This window comes from Elephas maximus, chromosome 20 (genome assembly GCF_024166365.1).
Source record: "Elephas maximus indicus isolate mEleMax1 chromosome 20, mEleMax1 primary haplotype, whole genome shotgun sequence".
Classification (NCBI taxonomy): Eukaryota; Metazoa; Chordata; class Mammalia; order Proboscidea; family Elephantidae; genus Elephas; species Elephas maximus.
Genome location: NC_064838.1, coordinates 54,655,201 through 54,673,697, shown reverse-complemented (window position 1 = coordinate 54,673,697; position 18,497 = coordinate 54,655,201). Strand labels below are relative to the sequence as shown.

The following is an 18,497-nucleotide window of genomic DNA, read 5'->3' as shown; positions in this document are numbered from 1 at the left end:
AAGGCCTCATTGAGGAGGTGACTTAAGCTGCATCTTCAAAGAGGCTGAGTTCCAGGCAGAGGTAACACGTGCAGAAGCCCTGCTGCAGAAAGCACTTTGGGATGTTGAGGAAGCCAAGGGAAACCCATGGGGCTGGAACATAGGAGGCAAGGATGACAAAGTCAAGAAAGTCCCAAGCTAGAAGAGGAGGAAAGGGCCAGACCTGCAGAGCTGCTGGTAAGCCACTTTGGACTGAATATTCTGAGGGCTAGAGGCAACCATAGAAAGGTTTCATGCAAGGGAATACTGTCTTTAAAAGACTCCTGGCTGTTCATGAGGGTCAAGAGTGGAAGTGGGTCCAGTGAAAAGACCGCTGCAGTTACCCCATGAGATATGATGGCAGCCTAGACTTAGGATGAGAAGTTGTAGGACCTGGGCAGTATTGTGGAGGTAGAGCCAAGAGGTGGAAGTGACCCAGATGGGGCAGCCATAGGAGAAGCAGATAGGGGTCAGAATTGCCCCCATCCCTTTACGGGCTGACTGGACATCCTAAGAGAGAAGGTCTAGGAAGCACCGGCCACGAGAATCTGGAGCTCAGGGGAGGCCAGTGGGCTGCAGCAGGTTGTCGGGGGAAAAAGCTCCAGAAATCTAAATCGGACGGCTACCGGCAAGCAGGCCGGCAGGCTGGCTGGTGGATCCGGACCCTCAAGTCGCCGCCAGGGGGCAGAACTCAGGCCATACTGCGCAGACGCTTGCTAACCCTTCTCCATGGCAACGAGGACCCACGCGACCCCAACCGCTCCGCAACAGTCCTGTCCTGGACTTCGTCCCCACCGGAGCCTTTCGTTTCCAAGCGTGGCCCTGTGTCAGATTCTCCCAGTGCCAGCTGCGGCCCCAAGTCAGCCGGACCCCACCTTCCCGTTTTCTGTCCTCATCCCCGATATGGGCGACCTGGAGCTGCTGCTGCCGGGCCAGGCGGATGTGCTGGTGCGGGGTCTGCGCAGCTTCCCGCTGCGCGAGATGGGCTCCGGAGGGTGAGGCAGCCAGGTCGAGGGTCAGGCGGTGTCATGGGGTCAGGACCCCTTGTGGGGAGGCTTTCGGCCTTACACTGCGGGAAGGGGTTGCCTAGGATGGAGGGGACTCCGGGTGAGGACAGAAAACTCTCTGAGCTAAGGATATATAGCCCCTGACGCCCCTCCGGCCTCTGGGGATCAGGTTAGGCTTGCAATAGGACCCAGATCCTACCCCTACTCCGCATACAAGTACACCCAAATGCACACATCCCCTCTGGGGCAGGTGGAACCAGCAGCATGAGAACCTGGAGAAACTGAACATCCAGGCCATCCTGGATGCCACGGCCAGCCAGGGCGAGCCCATCCAGGAGCTGCTGGTCACCCATGGGAAGGTATGCCGAGATCACAGGTAGTATTCCTGTCTTCTCCCCTGCCATCTCACCTCTCTACCCATCAGGAGCATGCTGGGTGCCTGCTTTCCCCTTTGGTACACCTGTCTTCCCCAAAGGGGAAGGAGTGTGTTACACATTCATTCTGCACTGCTATTAGACAGGACCCTGATGAAGTGGACAACCGTGAATCCTAGAACAGCCTAGGCAGCAGGGGGACGGCTGAATGCTATGGGTACACCTGAGTAGACTGTTAGGCTGGAAGGGGTCCTTACTAAAGTGGAGGTGGGACTTTGACATGAAGGGAGGCTGCCTTCCCAGTAGGGGAGTGGAGAGTTAGACACCAGGGATCAATGTGGCTGGAGCATTCACCAGGAAGCGGCCCTAGTAAATGACCTGAGATATTACTTAAAAAGAGGCTCCCAGCAAGGAAAAGTAGAAACCTACCTTAGGGGGAAAGGGAAAGAACACTGTGAAGATCCCTGACGAAGGGTGAAGCCAAGGCACTCAACAGCCTCCAAGGGCCAGAGGACAGCGACAAGAGGGAGGCCTGGATGGGGGAACAAAGGCACAGGGGAAGAGGGAGCAAGGTGACTCCCACCAGCCTGGGCAGGACAGAAGTCAGTCCTGGGCAGCAGCAGCACAGGGGGTGTCTCCATAGATGTGAGGAACAGCTGGAGATGCAGGTCTAAGGCTCAAGAGAGAAGTTAGAAAAGGTATACATGGGGCCTGGGAGAGTCTGGGGGCCCAGGGGAATTTGAGAGGAGCTGGGCTGTGCCAAGCCAGGGATGGGGAGGTTTCCAGGCCAAGGCAGGCCCACCTCATCCCTGTCCTCCCCCCGCCACCCCTCAAAGATCCCAACACTGGTGGAGGAGCTGATCACAGTGGAGCTGTGGAAGCAGAAGGTGTTCCCTGTGCTGTGCAGGCTGGAGGACTTCAAGCCCCAGAACACGTTCCCCATATATATGGTGGTGAGCTGGGCCCCCGGTTTGCACCCCTGCCCACCCCTTCAGAAGGCCCTGGACTGGGGAGGGCAGCTGGTGGTCCCTAACCCTCACTGTATAAGGCCCTGGCCTCATCCTCATCTTTGGATGGCAGGTACACCACGAGGCCTCCATCATCAATCTCCTAGAGACGGTGTTCTTTCACAAGGTGAGGCAAGTGGAAGTGGGTCCAGTGTCCCAAGCTGGGGTGTGGCAGGAAGAGGTTGTCCCTCAGTGGGGACGGTATTGAAGGCAGAAGGTTTCCCCTCCCCCTGCACCCCAGGAGGTGTGTGAGTCAGCAGAAGATACCATCTTGGACCTGGTGGACTACTGTCACCGCAAACTGACTCTGCTGGTGGCCCGGAGTGGCCGTGGTGGCCCCCCTGAGGAGGAGGGGTCCCAGGACAGCACTCCCATGCAGGTGGGCTGAGTTCCTTGGGGCTAGCAAGGGCTGGGCCTGAGCTCCCTGAAGCCTGGGCAGCAGGGAGTGGCCCACCCTGAGTACCATATGGCCCCCCTCCAGGAGCTGCAGAAGCAGGCAGAGCTGATGGAATTTGAGATCGCACTGAAGGCCCTCTCAGTGCTGCGCTACATCACAGACTGCATGGACAGGTAGGCAGCCCTACTGGGCCTGATGCCAATAGTGGAGAGCTGGGAAGCTGGGCCTGTAGCCTCTGCTAACTTCCCTCCATCCCCTGCCTCTAGCCTTTCCCTGAGCACTTTGAGTCGCATGCTCAGCACCCACAACCTGCCCTGCCTCCTGGTGGAACTGCTGGAACACAGTCCCTGGAGCCGGCAGGATGGAAGTAAGGGCCTGCCTAAACCCCAGCCCGCTGTTTCTAGGACATTCTCCAGGATTGGCAGTAGTTGGTAGCTTGCACACAGACAAGGCCCCAGAGGATACAAGGATGCCTCAGCCAGGGTGGTCCTGGACCTGGGCTCTGCAGCAAGCGAGACCTCTGTGTCTACTACTGAGATCTCAGCCTGCTCTGAGGCCAGCAGCACCCAGCCTGGGCAAGTCCCATGTCCAAGGCTCTCCCTACCATGCCCGGGTGGTGGTCAGCCAGCCCACACAGCTGGCTCACTCAAGGAGCATGCTCCACTTGCACCCAATGTGCTGGTCCCTCTCTTCAGGCAAGCTGCAGAGATTTGAGGGTGGCCATTGGCAGACTGTGGCCCCCTCAGAGCAGCAAAAGCTAAGCAAGCTGGACGGGCAGGTGTGGATCGCCCTGTACAACCTGTTGCTAAGCCCTGAGGCCCAGGCCCGCTACTGCCTCACAAGCTTTGCCAAGGGTCAGTTGCTCAAGGTGAGGAGTGGCCCCAGTTTCCCCCACACCGGTGCCCACAGCCCAGCACTGGGTCCCACGGGCACCTACAGACACCCTCAGCCCAGCCCAGCCCCGTAGCCAGCACCTGCCTCTCACTGGTTTCCCCTGGACACCTTTGCAGCTTCAGGCCTTCTTCACAGACACATTGCTCGATCAGTTGCCCAATCTGGCAGACCTGCAGAATTTCCTGGCCCACCTGGCCTTGGCCGAAACTCAGACCCCCAAGAAGGACCTGGTGTTGGAACAGGTAGGCACTGAGTAGTTACTCAGGACCACTGCCCACTGCCAGCTCCTCCCTGACCCTCTGCTTCTCTCTCCCTACCCCCACTCCCACCCCCCCACCCCACCCCCACCCCCACCCCCACCCCGCCTAGATCCCAGAAATCTGGGAGCGGCTGGAGCGAGAGAACAGAGGCAAGTGGCAGGCTATTGCCAAGCACCAGCTTCGGCACGTGTTCAACCCCTCGGAGCAGGACCTTCGGCTGCAGGCACGGAGGTGAAGTCTGCTGAGCTGGCAGAAGGGATGGAAGGGATGCAGGAGGTATGGAAGAGGGTGGGGAGCTCCATAGCCCCCACCTGCCACGCTCAGCCAGGCCCTCCCAATCTCCTCCCCAGGTGGGCTGAAACCTACAGGCTGGAGGTGCTGGAGGTGGTGGCTCCAGAGCGGCCTCGCTGCGCCTACTGCAGTGCAGAGGCCTCCAAGCGCTGTTCCAGATGCCAGAAGGAGTGGTATTGCTGCAGGTGAGGGTACCCTAAGATCCTGGAACCCTGAGCCCCACCCCCCAAACCACTGCCCTCCTCACTGCCCCACCTGCCCACAGGGAGTGCCAAGTCAAGCACTGGGAGAAACACGGAAAGGCCTGTGTCCTGGCAGCCCAGGGTGACACAGCCAAGTGAGGGCTACAGCTGCAGAGGGCTGACTACTCCCGCCAAGGGATCCTACCGAGAGTGCGCCCGTGAACCTCAAAGGATCCTACCGGGAGTGCGCCCCTTAACCTTGAGACCTCTGCCCAGCCCCGGGCCTGCGCGTGGGGAAAGTCGTGGGGCAGAGTAGAAATGCTGACCCACCCCTCTCCGGCAAAGCGCTCCCCGCTTCCTGCCCCGCCGTGGAGAGCAGGCCGGCAGCTGCCTCAGCAAGCTGGGGCTGGAGACCTGAAGCTGAGGCGAGGGCGAAGGCCGGATGTGGGGACCCTCTTCCTCTAGCACAATAAAGCTGGCCTCCAGAAACACTCCTGTCTCCGTGTGCCCCAACGCCTTCGTCGTCGTGGGCGGAGAAGGATATTGCCCGAAGGGATGGAGGGAGGGAAGGAAAGGCAAGGCAGGGATTCTGCGAGAGCTCCTCCGCCCCGGTCATCCTCGGCTCCTTCTGCGGGCAGACACAGCCCCCGCGCCCAAGTTTTCATTGCACCGTTCCCCTCAGCTCTCTCCCACCGCCCAGCTTGAAGCCTAGAGGCGGTGCTGCAGTCGGGTCCCGCCCCGCGGCCCCGCCCGCCCAGCGCTCGCGCCCAGAGCAGCCCGCTTTTCGCTCGGGGCCGGCCGAAGTCCCGGCGGAGCCGAGCCATGTCAGCGGAGCCTGAGCTTATCGAGCTGCGGGACCTCGCTCCCGCACAGCGCGCCGGCCCGGGCCGCGCCCGCCTAGAGCGCGCCAACGCGCTGCGCATCGCGCCAGGCACCACGCGCAACCCCGCAAGGCAGCTGGCCCCCGGCCGCGGCCACCGCTTCCAGCCCGCCGGGCCCACCACGCACACGTGGTGCGACCTCTGCGGCGACTTCATCTGGGGCGTCGTGCGCAAGGGCCTGCAGTGCGCGCGTGAGTAGTGGCCCCGCGCGCGGGCAAGAGCATAACGCGCGGCCGGGGGGCAGCACCATCGCTGCGGGCCAAGTCGCAGCGGAGGGGGGCAGTGGGGAAGGCTCACGCGGACCAGATCCGTTACTTTTGGTCCATCGCAGAAATGAGTGCGGGCAGATGACGGTTATCTCCTTGCCGCGCTCCACCTGAGTCTGGGGCACAGTTGGGCAGGGACAGTTGCCTGTGAATAACAAGGTGCTGATTGGAAGGTTTTTTTGTTTTTGTTTTCTTTAATCTCTTTAAAGTGCCTTGGTCTTTCTCGAAAAAGGCTGTGAGCCCACCGGTCTTTGAGCCCACAGGCCTGTCCCTTCCCAAAGATTACTCACCGTTTCCCCCTCCAGAATCCCTGAGGTGAAGGGAATTCACCGACCTGTGGGAGGAGACCTGGATAAAGTTTAGGACATTGGGTGGGCCCCCTGCAAGCAAAGATTTTTCCGAGTCTTTATTCAGCAAACATCTCCTTTGGGATCCACTGAGCCAGGTACTGAAGGGTTGCCTCTGCCCTTCTGGGAATCACTGGCCTGCAGACGTCGCTCCCCATTGGCTGGAACGCTGTTGTAATCACCTGGGGCGACTTTACAGCCCTCCCACCCCCTATGCCTGGACCCCATCTCAGAGCCATTGAATCAATTCCTAGGGGGGTGGCAGGGCTAGGCATCAGTCATTTTTTGGAATTCCCCAGATCATCCTAATGTCCAGCCTGCGTTGAGAATCAGTGCTGGCCCATTTAGAAACTTAGGGATGGTGTTTCAGTCCTGTGTGTGCACGGAGACCCTCCCATCCGGTTCTGAAGTCTGTCCCATATTCAACTGGGAGAAGCAGAGTTGTGATTGAATACAAAGCCATGAACAAGTGCTGGAGACACTGCAATATCCCCAGTGAGAAATAAAATGGCCATGGAGATGAGAAATGGGACAATTTGGGTGTGTTTCAGGAGACAGAGACAAGGGAGGAATCAAGAATGAGTTGGGATTTTGCCTCAAACACCTGGGGAAATGGTGGCTGTTTTTGATGGGATGAGGAACCCTGGGTTGAGGTGGAGGAAAAATAAGTTAAATTTTGGCGTTTTTAGTTTGAAATGTCTATTAGACGTTCAAGCAAAGATACTGACATATAGGATTTGATCTGAGGGTACAGGTCAGCGCTGGAGCTTTAGATCTGGGATGCAAAGGAAGCGGATGAGATTTGGGTAGGTAAGTGTTGACAAACAACACCGATCAAGACTGAGCCCCAGACACTCCGCCATTAATAGACGAGGGTTAAGGTGAAACCAGAAAATCGCAGAGCAGGAGCTGCAAGAGGAAGAGTGTAGGCACCTGGGAGCCAAGAGGAACAAGTGTCAAACGATGCTGAGGAGGTGGGGTGGAGAATGAACCACTCAGATTTGGCAGCGCGTAAGTTGCTGACGACCCCGACCACAGCAGTTTCGTGGAGGGAAGGACAAACCTGACTGGAGAGAGTGAAGGCAAGGAATTAAGAGTCTATGCAATTGTTTATAAGTTTTGGTGTGAGGGGAGAAAGATGACAGCTAGAGGAACATGTGGGTTAAAGGTTTTTGTTTTACCTTTAAGGAAATGAGAGGAGGAAAACTGACAATCAGGAAAGAGGGGGACCCTGCCTAGGCTCTACAGGTCCAACTGTTGAGCAAGCCTGGGTCTCTAACCGCCTGAGGCTTTCCAACCAGTTTTCAGACAACCAGGGATCGACAACAGTTTGTGTAACTGGCAGATAAAAGGCCCTGAGAGAACACGGGTTATGTAGGGCCCCCGGGCCTTCTTTTCCTTCCCCTGGAACGCTTCCGCGAGCTGGAGCAGGGGATCCTCCGCCTCACGGCCCGGCCTTTCCGCAGACTGCAAGTTCACTTGCCACTACCGTTGCCGCGCACTCGTCTGTCTGGACTGCTGCGGACCGAGAGACCTTGGCTGGGAGCCGGCGCTGGAGCGGGACACGAACGTGGTGAGCGGGGCCGGGGGCGTACGGGCGGGACAGAGACGGATGGACGGGCCACAGCGCAGGTGTCCCCAACTACTGCCCTGGCGCTGCGTGCTCTGAACGTTCTAATAGTATATTTCGCCGCTGCATAGGGCGGTTAATTCCGTATGCGGGCTCGGCTCGAACCTCACAGGCCGGAAGCCGAACGCAGCGGACTCGGCACCGCCCAGGCTCTGCGCAAGCGCATTGTCCGCAAAGTGCCCCACTTGCATCCGGTCCAGCGGCCACGCGGTTGCACATGCGCGTACTTCCCGACACGTCCCCTACGGGAAGTGGGCGTGCCAGACAGAGAAGACCTGAGCTGTGCTGTCTGGGCAATGAGGTCATTCCTGGAAGTGAGGCGTGTGTGGCCCTGCCCCTTGATGTTCCTCCCCCAATGAGACAAGAGCTGGATCCCGGCTGTCTACGTTTCAGTCTTAACGGTTGCCGCGCGGACGCTGTTGGTCTTGGCGCACGCGCACACGAGCGCACGCGCCCGGGGCGGTGGTTGGCGGCTGCGGGCGTACGCTACCGGGGGACCGGGCGGGCTGGCGCGGCGATGGGCGAGGCGGACGCGGGGACGCCTTCTTTCGAGATGACTTGGAGCAGCACGACAAGCAGCGGTTACTGCAGCCAGGAGGACTCAGACTCGGAGCTCGAGCAGTACTTCACGGCGCGCACCTCGCTGGCTCGCAGGCCGCGACGGGATCAGGTGGGGGCCGGGTGCTGCTGGCGGCCGGCGGGGGGCAGCCGTTGGGACTCCGCCCCTCCCCGGTGAGTTGCCTTGTCGAGAGTTGGTGGGCAGCTCCACTTCTCATCACTTAGAAACTGCTCCCTTCTCGGCCGGGGGACGACCAGCTCAACCGTGTGTCCACTCTCAGCTCACGGTGAAGCCCTGATTCCAGCGCCTCGGTATCAGGCATCAAGGCCTCCTTTCTCTCAGTCACAAGACCGGTTGATCCGGGGGAAGCAGCTACGTGGCTTGGGGTAGACCAGGAATGGGCATCATTCACCTGTGACTAAGGCCGAGACTGTACAGTCTGGACTAGCACCTCGATTTTCCCCTTCGGGCGCTCCCACCCCCTCCCTGGAGGACCAGGGGGAGGAAGTGGCGGAGTGCTCACCGGGAGTCCAAAAGTGTGTTAAGGAAAAGGGAGAGGCCAGGAAGATCCGGTCTTTTCATTAGCACTCCTGGTTGGAGCCAGCTGAGCCACCACTCCTGCTGGCCCTAGCCCGTCTCTAGCCGCTAGAATGTGGAGGATTCCAGTCCCCCTCTGGGGTGGACATGGAGAAAGGGGATTTGGGAATAGATAGAAGGAAGTCTTGTTTCCGAGGAAAAACATTAAGAAGCACTTTACCCTCCTTATTCTCAAGAGGTGGGTACGGCTGTATAGTAAAATGCCATGAGAGGGGTTGAGAGAGATCAGGATTACTAATCCAGGACTGTAAAATGTGAAGCTGTCCCTGGGTTGTTGAAATTGATGCCAGGGCAGCTGAGCCTCTCAAAATCTCCTTGTAGTTATTGGGTGCTCACAAGTTAATTCCGACTCTTAGCGACCTCGTGCGACAGAGTAGAACTGTCTGATAGAGCTTCTTTTGGCTATAGTCTTTATAGAAGCAGTTTACCACGTCTTTCTTCCACATAGCCACTGGGTAGGTTTGAACTGCCAAACTTTTAGTTAGCAGCTGAGCACTTAACTGTTGTGCCACCAGGGCTCTATCACAGTCTCCTAGGTGTGTCTCCATTATCAGAGACCTCTCTGTGGTGTGCTAGGGTGTTAACTATCAGGCTCAGATAACTGCCCTGGGTCTGGGACCTGTCAGGGAAGCATCCAGACCAGGGTATTAGGAAAGAGAGATGGGGACTATGAGACTCACTACACCTGGCAGAACTGGGGCAGAATCCCTTACGTGAGCCAGGAAAAGAGTGTCGTGGATGTTTTTGGTGAAATTTTACAAAAGGAGTGATACTCAGCAGTCTGAAAAGAGCCCAGGGTCTTTTATGAGGCTTGAGTGTGGACCTTAGGGATTGTCCCTATGTCACTCAGCCCTGAGCCATTTTCCATTGTGAAAAAGTGGGAAAACCACAGTGAACTAACTCATTGAAAAAGAAGCCAGGGAGTCCGAAAGTGGTATTTAAAAAATAACGAGCTGTCACTATGGAGGGTAGCAGAGGAGAGGGTGGGTCGCTATGGTGCAAGGAAAGGAAAACTTCCTACTGTGCATCCCTCCAGGACAGCTGTTGGAATACTCCTCCAGTGAGTGGCTTTGGAAAAGGAAAAAGAAACTCTTCCTCTAGAATTCTGGCAGGAGAGTGCTGTCCTTCCAGCCCAAGGCCCTTGTTTTACAAGTGAGAATAATGAGAGAGGTCCACCTGGAGAAGGGAAAGGACTGGAACTGAGATCACTGTGGTGACCTGGAAAGGGAAGATGGAGGAGCAAGGTTTCTAATTCCCAGGGTGGCACTCAGAGCTGCCTCATGGAAGGGGAGTAAGCTGGCACTATTTCTGGGCCCTCTCAGTTCTATAAACAGAATATTATTGTTTTTTGCCCTGACACTAGAGTCTGTTCAGTGTTCTTCCTACTCCTGACCCTAGTATTCCTACATCCAGGTTCTCCTTCCTGTCAGGGCACTCCTTCCTGTCCCACGCCTTCTCCCTGGGCCTGAACAAACATTTCTACCCTTTATGCCCATCATCCAGTCCTCATTTTACTCCCCAGGCCCCCATTTTCCAGGGTTCCCACCATTTGTTATGACTAGCCTGATAAGGTTGCTCACTGTCCCCAACAAAGTTTCTGCTGGATTTTTCACTCCTGGGTGCTCTTCTCCATCCAGACCTTTGGAAACATGGGGAACCAAAAGGGCTTCCATTCCCACCTTTTCCCCAATACTTTTTTTTCCTCTTTGAGGCCCCAGCCTCAGTCCTCAGCCCCATTAACTAGCTGGCTGCTGAACAGTAGCAGGTTCTTGGTGACTAGCATAATGCTAAAAGGCCATGGAGGACTCCATCTTCCCTCCATCTGTTCTCACTTGTCTCCATTGATGGTTTAATCCCCTTAGGGAGCTTCAGGGCATCAGGCAGGGAGAAACCCGGCTGTCCTGGACTCAGAGCTGGGCACAGGTCATTCTGCAGGAAACCCTGTGATAGGAAGTCCCTTGGAATAAGGCATCGATCGGTGGTGATTTCAGCTGTGTCTGTGACAACTCCTTTCTAGCTGACATCAACAGGAAGTAAGAGTGATGCAGTGGGGCCAAGGGAGTTTGGTAGAAGTCAGTTAATTGAGAGCCCAGGCCCTGGCCCACACTCCACCTTCTGGCAGGAATCCAGTCCTTCTTTAAACCTTAAACCAAAAATATCCCCTGAAGTCTTAAATCCAAACAGTAGTTTAGCTTAACCAGTAAAGGTGCATTTGAGTTATGGAGTTGGTGAAGAATATTGAATATACCATTACTGTCAGAAGAATGAACAAAACTGTCTTAGAAGAAGTATAGCCAGAATGCTCTTTAGAAGTGAAGATGGCGAAATTGTGTCTCATATACTTTGGACATATTTTCAGGAGGGGCCAGTCCCTGGAGAAGGACCTCATGCTTGGTAAAGTGGAGGGTCTGTGAAAAAGAAGAAGACACTCAACAAGATGGATTGATACTGTCTGCAACATTGGGCTCAAACAGCAACGATTGTGAGAATGGCACAGAATTGGGCAGTGTTTACTTCTTTTATACATAGGGTCACTATGAGTCAGAACTGACTCGACAGTACTTAAAAACAACAGAGATGGAACATCTAATCATGGCATATTAAATGACCACAACATATAAGATGGTCTGGGTTCTGTCAGACTCACTAAGTCATAAGGTCTGGTGGGCCCAAGAACAATCCACTGTAATAAGAAATGATACATCCTTGACCCGTATGATATGATCAGCAGGCACAAGTAAGCCCTCTATCGTACCAGTGCCTCTCTCTCAACTATTGCTGCAGGAAGGGAAGTGCGTCCCTCATGATCAGCTGGTGGAGGAGGAAAAAGGCTAAGCTTGTTCTAAGATAGCAGATTGGAGCCTGACCTGAAGCTGCCTTTTGTGCCAAATGGGTCAAGGTTAAACAGCACATCACAGTGGTTTCCTCACTATGTCTGAGACACAAAAGGTGGAGCCCAAGTTCCCCAGGAATGTTTATGTTGTGGAGGTTCCCTTTCTCTCCTGCCCACTGGTGGCTGGGCACCTGATATACACTAGTTCCTACACTTCCACCCTACACCCTATAGTAGTTATGGCCCTGTGTATGGGCAGAGAAAGTAGGCTGACTTCTCCAGGACATACCCTTACCCTACCCAGGTAGATTTTACTTTAAACAAGGATTCTTCCTCAACCCCTCAGCTTTTCTTGGCGCCTGGTCTCTTGCTCATAGTTCTGAGTGGAGTCTTTGGCCAGGCTCTGCAGGCATTACCTCTCCTGAGGGACACACCCAATGCTGAGGAGGCATCAGGCTGGCAGCAGAGGAGTCAAATGATTCTGCCTTTGCTGCCTCCACCCACACAGGCAGAAACAGGAGCAGTGGAGGGCTCAGGGTGGGCCACTCCTGGGTAGCTATGTACATCAGCAACAGGAGGTCAAAGGCAGCTCTGGGAGCAGGCCCAGAGGGCCAGGGATTCTTCTCATCAGGTTTCAGGCTTTGTTACCAGTGTCCAAGGGCTGCCCCTGAGCTTCAGGGAGGCCCTGGGTGGGCCAAAGCAAGCATGCATTCCAGCCTGTCTCTCTGGAGGTGAGGGGTGATGATGGTTCCCCAAGAATCCTCTCTGCCTGTGTCATGCATTGCAGAGAGATGTGTTCCTCAAGGGCCTACGTGTGTGCTGACTCTCTTTCAGGATGAGCCCGTGGAGTGGGAGACACCTGACCTTTCTCAGGCTGAGATTGAGCAGAAGATCAAGGAGTACAACAGCCAGATCAATAGCAACCTCTTTATGAGCTTGGTGAGTTGAGGGCCTGGGGTTGGAAAAGGGGGAACAGGAACCTAGCTGTGTGCTTGATGCCCAAAGGGTCACAGCTGAGGTATTCTTAGGAGAGTCCACGGAGTGATTTGTTCACACCCAGTCTAGCCCCAAGTGGACTGACCGTGCCTGAGTCTGTTCCATCTCACCTGGGTTCTGCAGTCATTGTTTCGTCTCTCCCTCTCTTCAGAACAAGGACGGTTCCTACACAGGCTTCATCAAGGTTCAGCTGAAGCTGGTGCGCCCTGTCTCAGTGCCTGCCAGCAAAAAGCCACCCTCCCTGCAGGATGCCCGACGTAGCCCAGTGCGGGGCACTGCTGTGAGGCGCCGCACCTCCTTCTACCTGCCTAAGGATGCTGTCAAACACCTGCACGTGCTGTCACGCACACGAGCACGTGAGGTCATTGAGGCCCTGCTGCGCAAGTTCTTGGTAGTGGATGACCCCCGCAAGTTTGCACTTTTTGAGCGGGCAGAGCGCCACGGCCAAGGTGGGCTTCCCAGCCTGCCCCTCCCTGTGTGAGTGTGTATGTGCATGCCACTGTTCGTGTAAGGGTTACAGGGGCTGGGCCTCTCTTGACTCACTTGCCTCCCTTCCCACCTGGCCCTCAGTGTACCTGCGGAAGCTGTCGGATGATGAACAGCCCCTGCGGCTGCGGCTCCTTGCAGGACCCAGTGAGAAGGCCCTGAGCTTTGTCCTAAAGGAGAACGACTCTGGGGAGGTGAATGTGAGTACACAGCTCTCCTTCATTTCTTGGTTGTCACTAGGCAGGACTGGCAGGTTGCAGCTACAGTAAGGCTTGGAGGAGGAACAGAGCTGGAAGACAAGCCCTACAAAGCCTGAAAGCTTTATGGTCCCAAAGCATTGCACCTGTGGAATGGGATTAGCCTGAGAGCCTGGGCCTGACTTGCCTCATGGGTGACTGGGGAACATCCGATTTGTTTGCCTGTCAGTGAGGTTAACCCATTGCCGTCGAGTCAATTCCGACTCATAGTGACCCTATAGGACAGAGTAGAACCGTCCCATAAGGTTTCCAAGGCTGTAAATCTTTGCAGAAGCAGTTCGCCACATCTTGGTCCCGTGGAGCGGCTGGTGGCTTTGCACTGCTGACCTTTCAGTTAGCAGCTGAGTGCTTAATCACTGTGCCACCAGGGCTCCTCAGTGAGATTACTGCCCTACTTTGTGGGGCATCCGTCTTCTATACTGATGGCCATCAGAGATCCCAGCATAGGCCACTCAGGCAAGAGCCTGACATCAGAAGACCCCAGCCTAACTTGTGTGACCATGAGATGCTGGTGTCCTGTGGGGAGGGGCTGCTGACTTGGCCCAGACCTGCTATGGCCTGTGTTCCCTCTCCTCTCGTAGTGGGATGCCTTCAGCATGCCGGAACTACACAACTTTCTGCGCATCCTGCAGCGAGAGGAGGAGGAGCACCTTCGCCAGATCCTGCAGAAGTACTCCTGTTGCCGCCAGAAGATCCAGGAGGCTCTGCATGCCTGCCCTCTGGGGTGACCTTGTCCACCTCAGAGGGTGGAAGGAGGAGAGTAGGCAGCACCAAGGGCATGCCGTGTGAATGTGACCTGGCCCGTGGGGCCTGAGGAGTGAGTGTGCGTGGGGTTTCTCCCCTGTTGGGGGTACGAGCCCAGAGAACAGCTAAGGAGCTGACCTGTGTCCGTCAGTGGGTGCAGCAGAGTATGACTCTGCACCCCTTTGCCCTTCATGCACTGAGTCATGGTGGGTCAGGGCTTCCCTGGAAAGCTGCTTCAGGCTTCTGGCAGGAGTGGAGTAGACAGAAGTCTCCCTAATTCATGGCTCTGATGTGAGAATCATGGAAACCCTACAAGAGGAACAAGGGCGTGTTTGTAGGGGTGAGAGCCCTCATATATGGGGAAAGGTTGTATGTTTTGGGTATTGGATGGGTTCAGAAGACATCCTAGAGAGCCAAGGGTGGGTGCTCAGGATAAGGCAGGCATCGAGGGAGAATATATTCCCTCTAGACTGCCCTCTGACCCCTCATACACCCTGGGGTCAGTGAACACTGTCTCACAGTGCAGCAACAGTGCCTCAGTGCCTCCTCTGAGGAGGAAGTCCCTGGGCCAGGGCCCATGCAAGTGTGGGCACTGCCCAGGTCTGTGCCTTGTTTGCCAACTAAAGTCAGGGTCTCTCCAGTATTTTTGATGATGTGTGCGAATGTGTATAATGTTTTGTGGCCTCAGCTGAATGCCTTCTGTGGGGTGAAAGGGGTGGGGGTGTCAGTCATCATGGCCTGGGGCCTGAGAGAATTGACTGAATAAAGGTTTGAGAATACTCCTGCTTTTGGACTCTTTTTCATGGGCCCACAGCCACAGTTGCCCCTCATGCTAGAGACTACCAAGGGTGATGGACAGACTCACAGGGCACCTCTTTTGCCGAGTCACCGTAGGCCCGATTTATAAAGGATATGGGATGCTCTGTCAAGAAAATATACCCAGCCGTTACTCAGCACCCTGGGTCTCAGGTTGTGGCAAGGCCGAGTATCAGCTGCAGCCAGCTTAGGGAAACACACACACCAAGCTCTGGGGAGGTACTGTGGCATGACTCCACCAAATATTTACTGAGCTGCTACTGAGCTGTGGACCAGACACTGTGGCACTGAAGATAGAGCTGTCAACAGTTCTCACTTTGATGGAGCTTGTATTCTGGTGAGTTTTGAAAGAACAGTGAATTTAAAAGACATACTTTAGACCTGGGTCTATGCGACATTTGGTCTGTTAATTTTATTTAGACCCCGTTTCTTCACATGTGACGCTGGCTATCAAAAAGACACAGTTGTGGCAATAGAATAAGGCCAGGTGGGCACTCTGTGGCATGGCAAAACCATTCTTTGGTACACCTGGCCTGGCTCTGGGGAGACCTGGTGGTTGGGCCGGTCAGCTGGGCCCGAATTCCGGGAACTGGAGCGTAGGGGCACCGCACACTCGAGAGCTCCAGATCTCTGGGTGGGACCTACCGCCGCTGGCGAGAGCGTGTCCTGCCGGTACCTGGCGTCTCGCAGAGCATGCTGGGATGCGCAGCGTCTTAGGGCCGCCATTGGTCTCGTTTCGCGGACCGACGAGAGAGGCAGCCAATCAGAGGGAGCACCGCTCGGGATGTGCGGAAGCGGAAGTGAGGTTTCCGTGGAGACGGCCGAGCCTGGGGAAGGCGGCGGCGGTGGCGGCAGCGACGGCGACGGTGGCACCTGCGAGCGGAGGCCGAGACAGGGCATGGCGGCGCTGTCGGCTCTGTGAGGGCGGAGCGGCCGTGGGGCCCGCCATGCGCCGGCGGCCCTGACATGGGCGCCAGCGGCTCCAAAACTCGGGGGCTGTGGCCCTTCGCCTCAGCGGCGGGGGGCAGTGGCTCGGAGGCGCCCGGCGCGGTGGGTGCTGATCAAGCTTTGGTGCGGCCGCGAGGCCGAGCTGTGCCCCCCTTCGTTTTCACGCGTCGTGGGTAAGTGCACGGGCCCCGCCAGCGGTGGACAGGAGGGCGCCGGCACCATTGGGAACTCCCGTCGCCTCACGCCCTACACCCGGGTCAGGACGATTCCCTATTTTAAGCCCTTATTGGAGCAAGAGATGGGGAAAGCTGGGCTTTCGGCTTCTGGTCTTCCTAGGGGAAGAACGGACCTGAGGCTTGTTCTTGGGGTTGAGGCACGCAGGTTTCTCTTCACTCAGTAAAGCCAAAATAAAGCCTCCTCGAGACCTCGGGCCTCTTTCATCCCATCGATTCCAATCTGCAGTCCCAAGGCTCCTAGCCCCACCCCCTCACCCCCATTCTTCCGAGGGGAGAATGACCCTCTGTTGTGGCTCCTCCCTTTTCCCACAGTGATAGGGCTGGACTTTTGAGGGTAGTATCCGGGAAAGCAGGGGTGGGCCTGGGTGAAGAAAGACCCTTACCTGGGTATGTTCTCCAGACTTGGAGCACTGACCTCCCGCAGAGGCCCAGACAGGAGCACCAGATTGGCCTGGCCTTAGTGGGCTTCTGGGGGAGGACACTCAGGTGATGCTGGAGATTTGAGTAGATACCAGGGAGATCCAACAGTGGCAGTTTGGCTGTACCAACCGCCTCCTGCCTTATAGGCTCCCTCCTAGCTTGGGCATCTGCTGTCTCAGGCTTTGGCACTGGACCAGCATGGCACTATGGAATAAGATCAAGATGTCCAGGCCATCACCCTGTCCAGTCTAGAGGTCCTTTACCATACCGAGTGAAGGCAAGTTCAGTGGGCTGCCCTTGCTGAACAAACCAGGGGTAAGAATTGGCCTTGGCTGCCTGCACAGTGCTCTGGTGTGGTCTCTCTTTTGAGGTCTGATAGAGTAGCGTTGGCCACCACTCCACTCCCCGCTGCCTTCTAGTTGATCCCAGTCCCAGCAAGGGGTTCTGCAGGCACATTAGCCTCCCTTCCTTCCACCAAAGTTGTTCCTGCCCACTTGGGTGTGGGCACACTTCCCTGTGGTCTGTGGTATTTGCCATGACTAGATGTGGGGCTCCAGCCCACTAACTCTGTTCACCTGTCCCTCTACACAGCTCCATGTTCTATGATGAAGATGGGGATCTGGCTCACGAGTTCTATGAAGAGACAATCGTCACCAAGAATGGGCAGAAGCGGGCGAAGCTGAGGCGGGTGCATAAGAACCTTATTCCTCAGGTGAGGGGCTGGGCAGTGGTCACAAATCCTACATTGAGTGTGTGAAGGTAGGGTCTGCCTTCATGATGGGGACCTTTGTGGGAGGAGCTGGGAGGAACAGGAAGACTTACTGTAGTAGGGGGCCTGAGTTAGCCCTCACTACTTTCTGTTTCCATGGCAGGGCATCGTGAAGCTGGATACCCCCCGCATCCATGTGGATTTCCCTGTGATCCTCTATGAAATGTGAGCCTGGAGGGTGGCAGGCACAAGCGCCTCCTGCCCCAGCAAGAAATTCCCGGGCTCAAGGTGTGGCTTCCCTTGAGGACCTCAGGCTGGGGCCACAACCCTGAATAAACTCCGTTGGCCTGGAACCTTCAGCTGTGAGCAGGGCAGTTCTTCAGTGTTGGTGTGTGTGTATGGACAAGAAGCAAGACAGGACTACTCTGGTCAGGAATGCCTAGTTCTTGTGCCCTTGCCTGGCCTGCTTTCTTCCAAGCTTGCCTGAGGCCCAGGCCTGTTTGAGGCCATAGCACTTTACAAGTAAGGTCTGCCTTCTTCCAGCCCCTGGGCTGTGGGGGCTATACACAAATGGGAACTTCCATTCCTCCGCTTCCCTTGTCCCCTTGTTGGAGCATTTCAGCCGTTTGCTACCTCGATTCTTCCTGTGTTGGACAGAGGCTGGGGGCAGCACCAGCCTGATGCTTTCTGCCTACTTGCCCATCTGTTCCTACTCCCAGATGGATGAACACTTTGCTGGCAGTTGATAGTAGAGGGGACTGATGTGGGAGACTTCTCCTTCCACCCAGGGCTGGGCTGACCTCTCCCACTGCAACTGATTGTTGCACTGGTCCCCCAGTTAAGAGGGTGCAGGCCAGGTCAGGAAGGGGCGTGGATGCCTGTGCCTAAGGGGAGTTGCCCCAACCTACCTACTCTGTCTAATCCCCCTTGCCTTTGCACCAGCCCTCCCCTTCAGAGGTGATCATCCACAACCCTGTGATAATGGACAGCACCCCAGGGTGGTGCCAGTAGCTCTGAGGCACCCATCAACTCTCACCTGTAGTATCCCCACCCCTTCAGGATCAGTCAACGGAAAGTACTGGAGCCCCTGCCTTTTGTGCCCTAAGTAGGGACAGAAAGGAGGACACAACAATAAAAAGAAGACTTAAAATGTGAAGGTTTGTAAATAGTCCATGATGTTGTTGGGGCAGAGTCTGATTTCTATACAAAGATGGTTTTTTTTTTTTTAATTACTGTGCAAGATGTGTGCTTCTAGAGTGTGGGAAAATGGCTAGGGGACAGTGGTCCCCAGCCTAGGAAGGCTGCTGTGTTATTTGTTCAATTTCAATAAAAGTATTTGTAG

General features: G+C 56.0%; 3 protein-coding genes across 10 annotated transcripts; all 3 read left to right on the top strand.

Annotated features, from left to right (window-relative positions):
- The first annotated feature begins 631 nt into the window (after positions 1-631).
- Positions 632-4,921, top strand: ZMYND10 (zinc finger MYND-type containing 10). Of its 4 annotated transcripts, none has more exons than XM_049862726.1 (12): positions 632-1,013; positions 1,276-1,384; positions 2,236-2,352; positions 2,480-2,533; positions 2,624-2,785; positions 2,888-2,976; positions 3,070-3,170; positions 3,499-3,671; positions 3,833-3,939; positions 4,067-4,188; positions 4,308-4,433; positions 4,514-4,921. In XM_049862726.1, exons 1-12 carry the CDS (start codon positions 748-750, stop codon positions 4,744-4,746), a joined length of 1,659 nt encoding a protein of 552 aa, XP_049718683.1. In that variant the 5' UTR covers positions 632-747; the 3' UTR covers positions 4,747-4,921. The 4 variants fall into 4 exon arrangements, with proteins under 4 accessions (XP_049718683.1, XP_049718684.1, XP_049718685.1 ...); XM_049862727.1 differs by having other exon boundaries at positions 634-1,013; positions 2,648-2,785; XM_049862728.1 differs by having other exon boundaries at positions 635-1,013; positions 3,814-3,939; positions 4,514-4,686.
- Positions 4,922-5,214: 293 nt separating this feature from the next.
- RASSF1 (Ras association domain family member 1) lies at positions 5,215-14,805 on the top strand. 5 transcript variants are annotated; one of them, XM_049862732.1, is made up of 6 exons: positions 5,215-5,502; positions 7,391-7,494; positions 12,378-12,482; positions 12,691-12,988; positions 13,110-13,225; positions 13,864-14,805. In XM_049862732.1, exons 1-6 carry the CDS (start codon positions 5,253-5,255, stop codon positions 14,008-14,010), a joined length of 1,020 nt encoding a protein of 339 aa, XP_049718689.1. In that variant the 5' UTR covers positions 5,215-5,252; the 3' UTR covers positions 14,011-14,805. The 5 variants fall into 5 exon arrangements, with proteins under 5 accessions (XP_049718689.1, XP_049718688.1, XP_049718692.1 ...); XM_049862731.1 differs by having other exon boundaries at positions 7,391-7,497; XM_049862735.1 differs by having other exon boundaries at positions 5,215-5,506; positions 7,356-7,497.
- An 841-nt stretch (positions 14,806-15,646) lies between these two features.
- Positions 15,647-18,497, top strand: TUSC2 (tumor suppressor 2, mitochondrial calcium regulator). Its single transcript, XM_049862736.1, has 3 exons — positions 15,647-15,963; positions 17,038-17,158; positions 17,319-18,497. The coding sequence occupies exons 1-3, from the start codon at positions 15,809-15,811 to the stop codon at positions 17,382-17,384; spliced, it is 342 nt and encodes a 113-aa protein (XP_049718693.1). The 5' UTR covers positions 15,647-15,808; the 3' UTR covers positions 17,385-18,497.

Excerpts from the sequence above, each read along its gene's own strand:
- ZMYND10 (XM_049862726.1), top strand. The coding sequence starts at position 748 with ATGGCAACGAGGACCCACGCGACCCCAACCGCTCCGCAACAGTCCTGT. Across the intron at positions 1,385-2,235 it reads TGCTGGTCACCCATGGGAAG|ATCCCAACACTGGTGGAGGA; the intron begins GTATGCCGAGAT and ends CACCCCTCAAAG. Across the intron at positions 2,786-2,887 it reads AGGACAGCACTCCCATGCAG|GAGCTGCAGAAGCAGGCAGA; the intron begins GTGGGCTGAGTT and ends GCCCCCCTCCAG.
- RASSF1 (XM_049862730.1), top strand. The coding sequence starts at position 7,772 with ATGCGCGTACTTCCCGACACGTCCCCTACGGGAAGTGGGCGTGCCAGA. Across the intron at positions 12,989-13,109 it reads GGCAGAGCGCCACGGCCAAG|TGTACCTGCGGAAGCTGTCG; the intron begins GTGGGCTTCCCA and ends CCTGGCCCTCAG. Across the intron at positions 13,226-13,863 it reads ACGACTCTGGGGAGGTGAAT|TGGGATGCCTTCAGCATGCC; the intron begins GTGAGTACACAG and ends CTCCTCTCGTAG.
- TUSC2 (XM_049862736.1), top strand. The coding sequence starts at position 15,809 with ATGGGCGCCAGCGGCTCCAAAACTCGGGGGCTGTGGCCCTTCGCCTCA. Across the intron at positions 15,964-17,037 it reads TTCGTTTTCACGCGTCGTGG|CTCCATGTTCTATGATGAAG; the intron begins GTAAGTGCACGG and ends CCCTCTACACAG. Across the intron at positions 17,159-17,318 it reads ATAAGAACCTTATTCCTCAG|GGCATCGTGAAGCTGGATAC; the intron begins GTGAGGGGCTGG and ends TTTCCATGGCAG.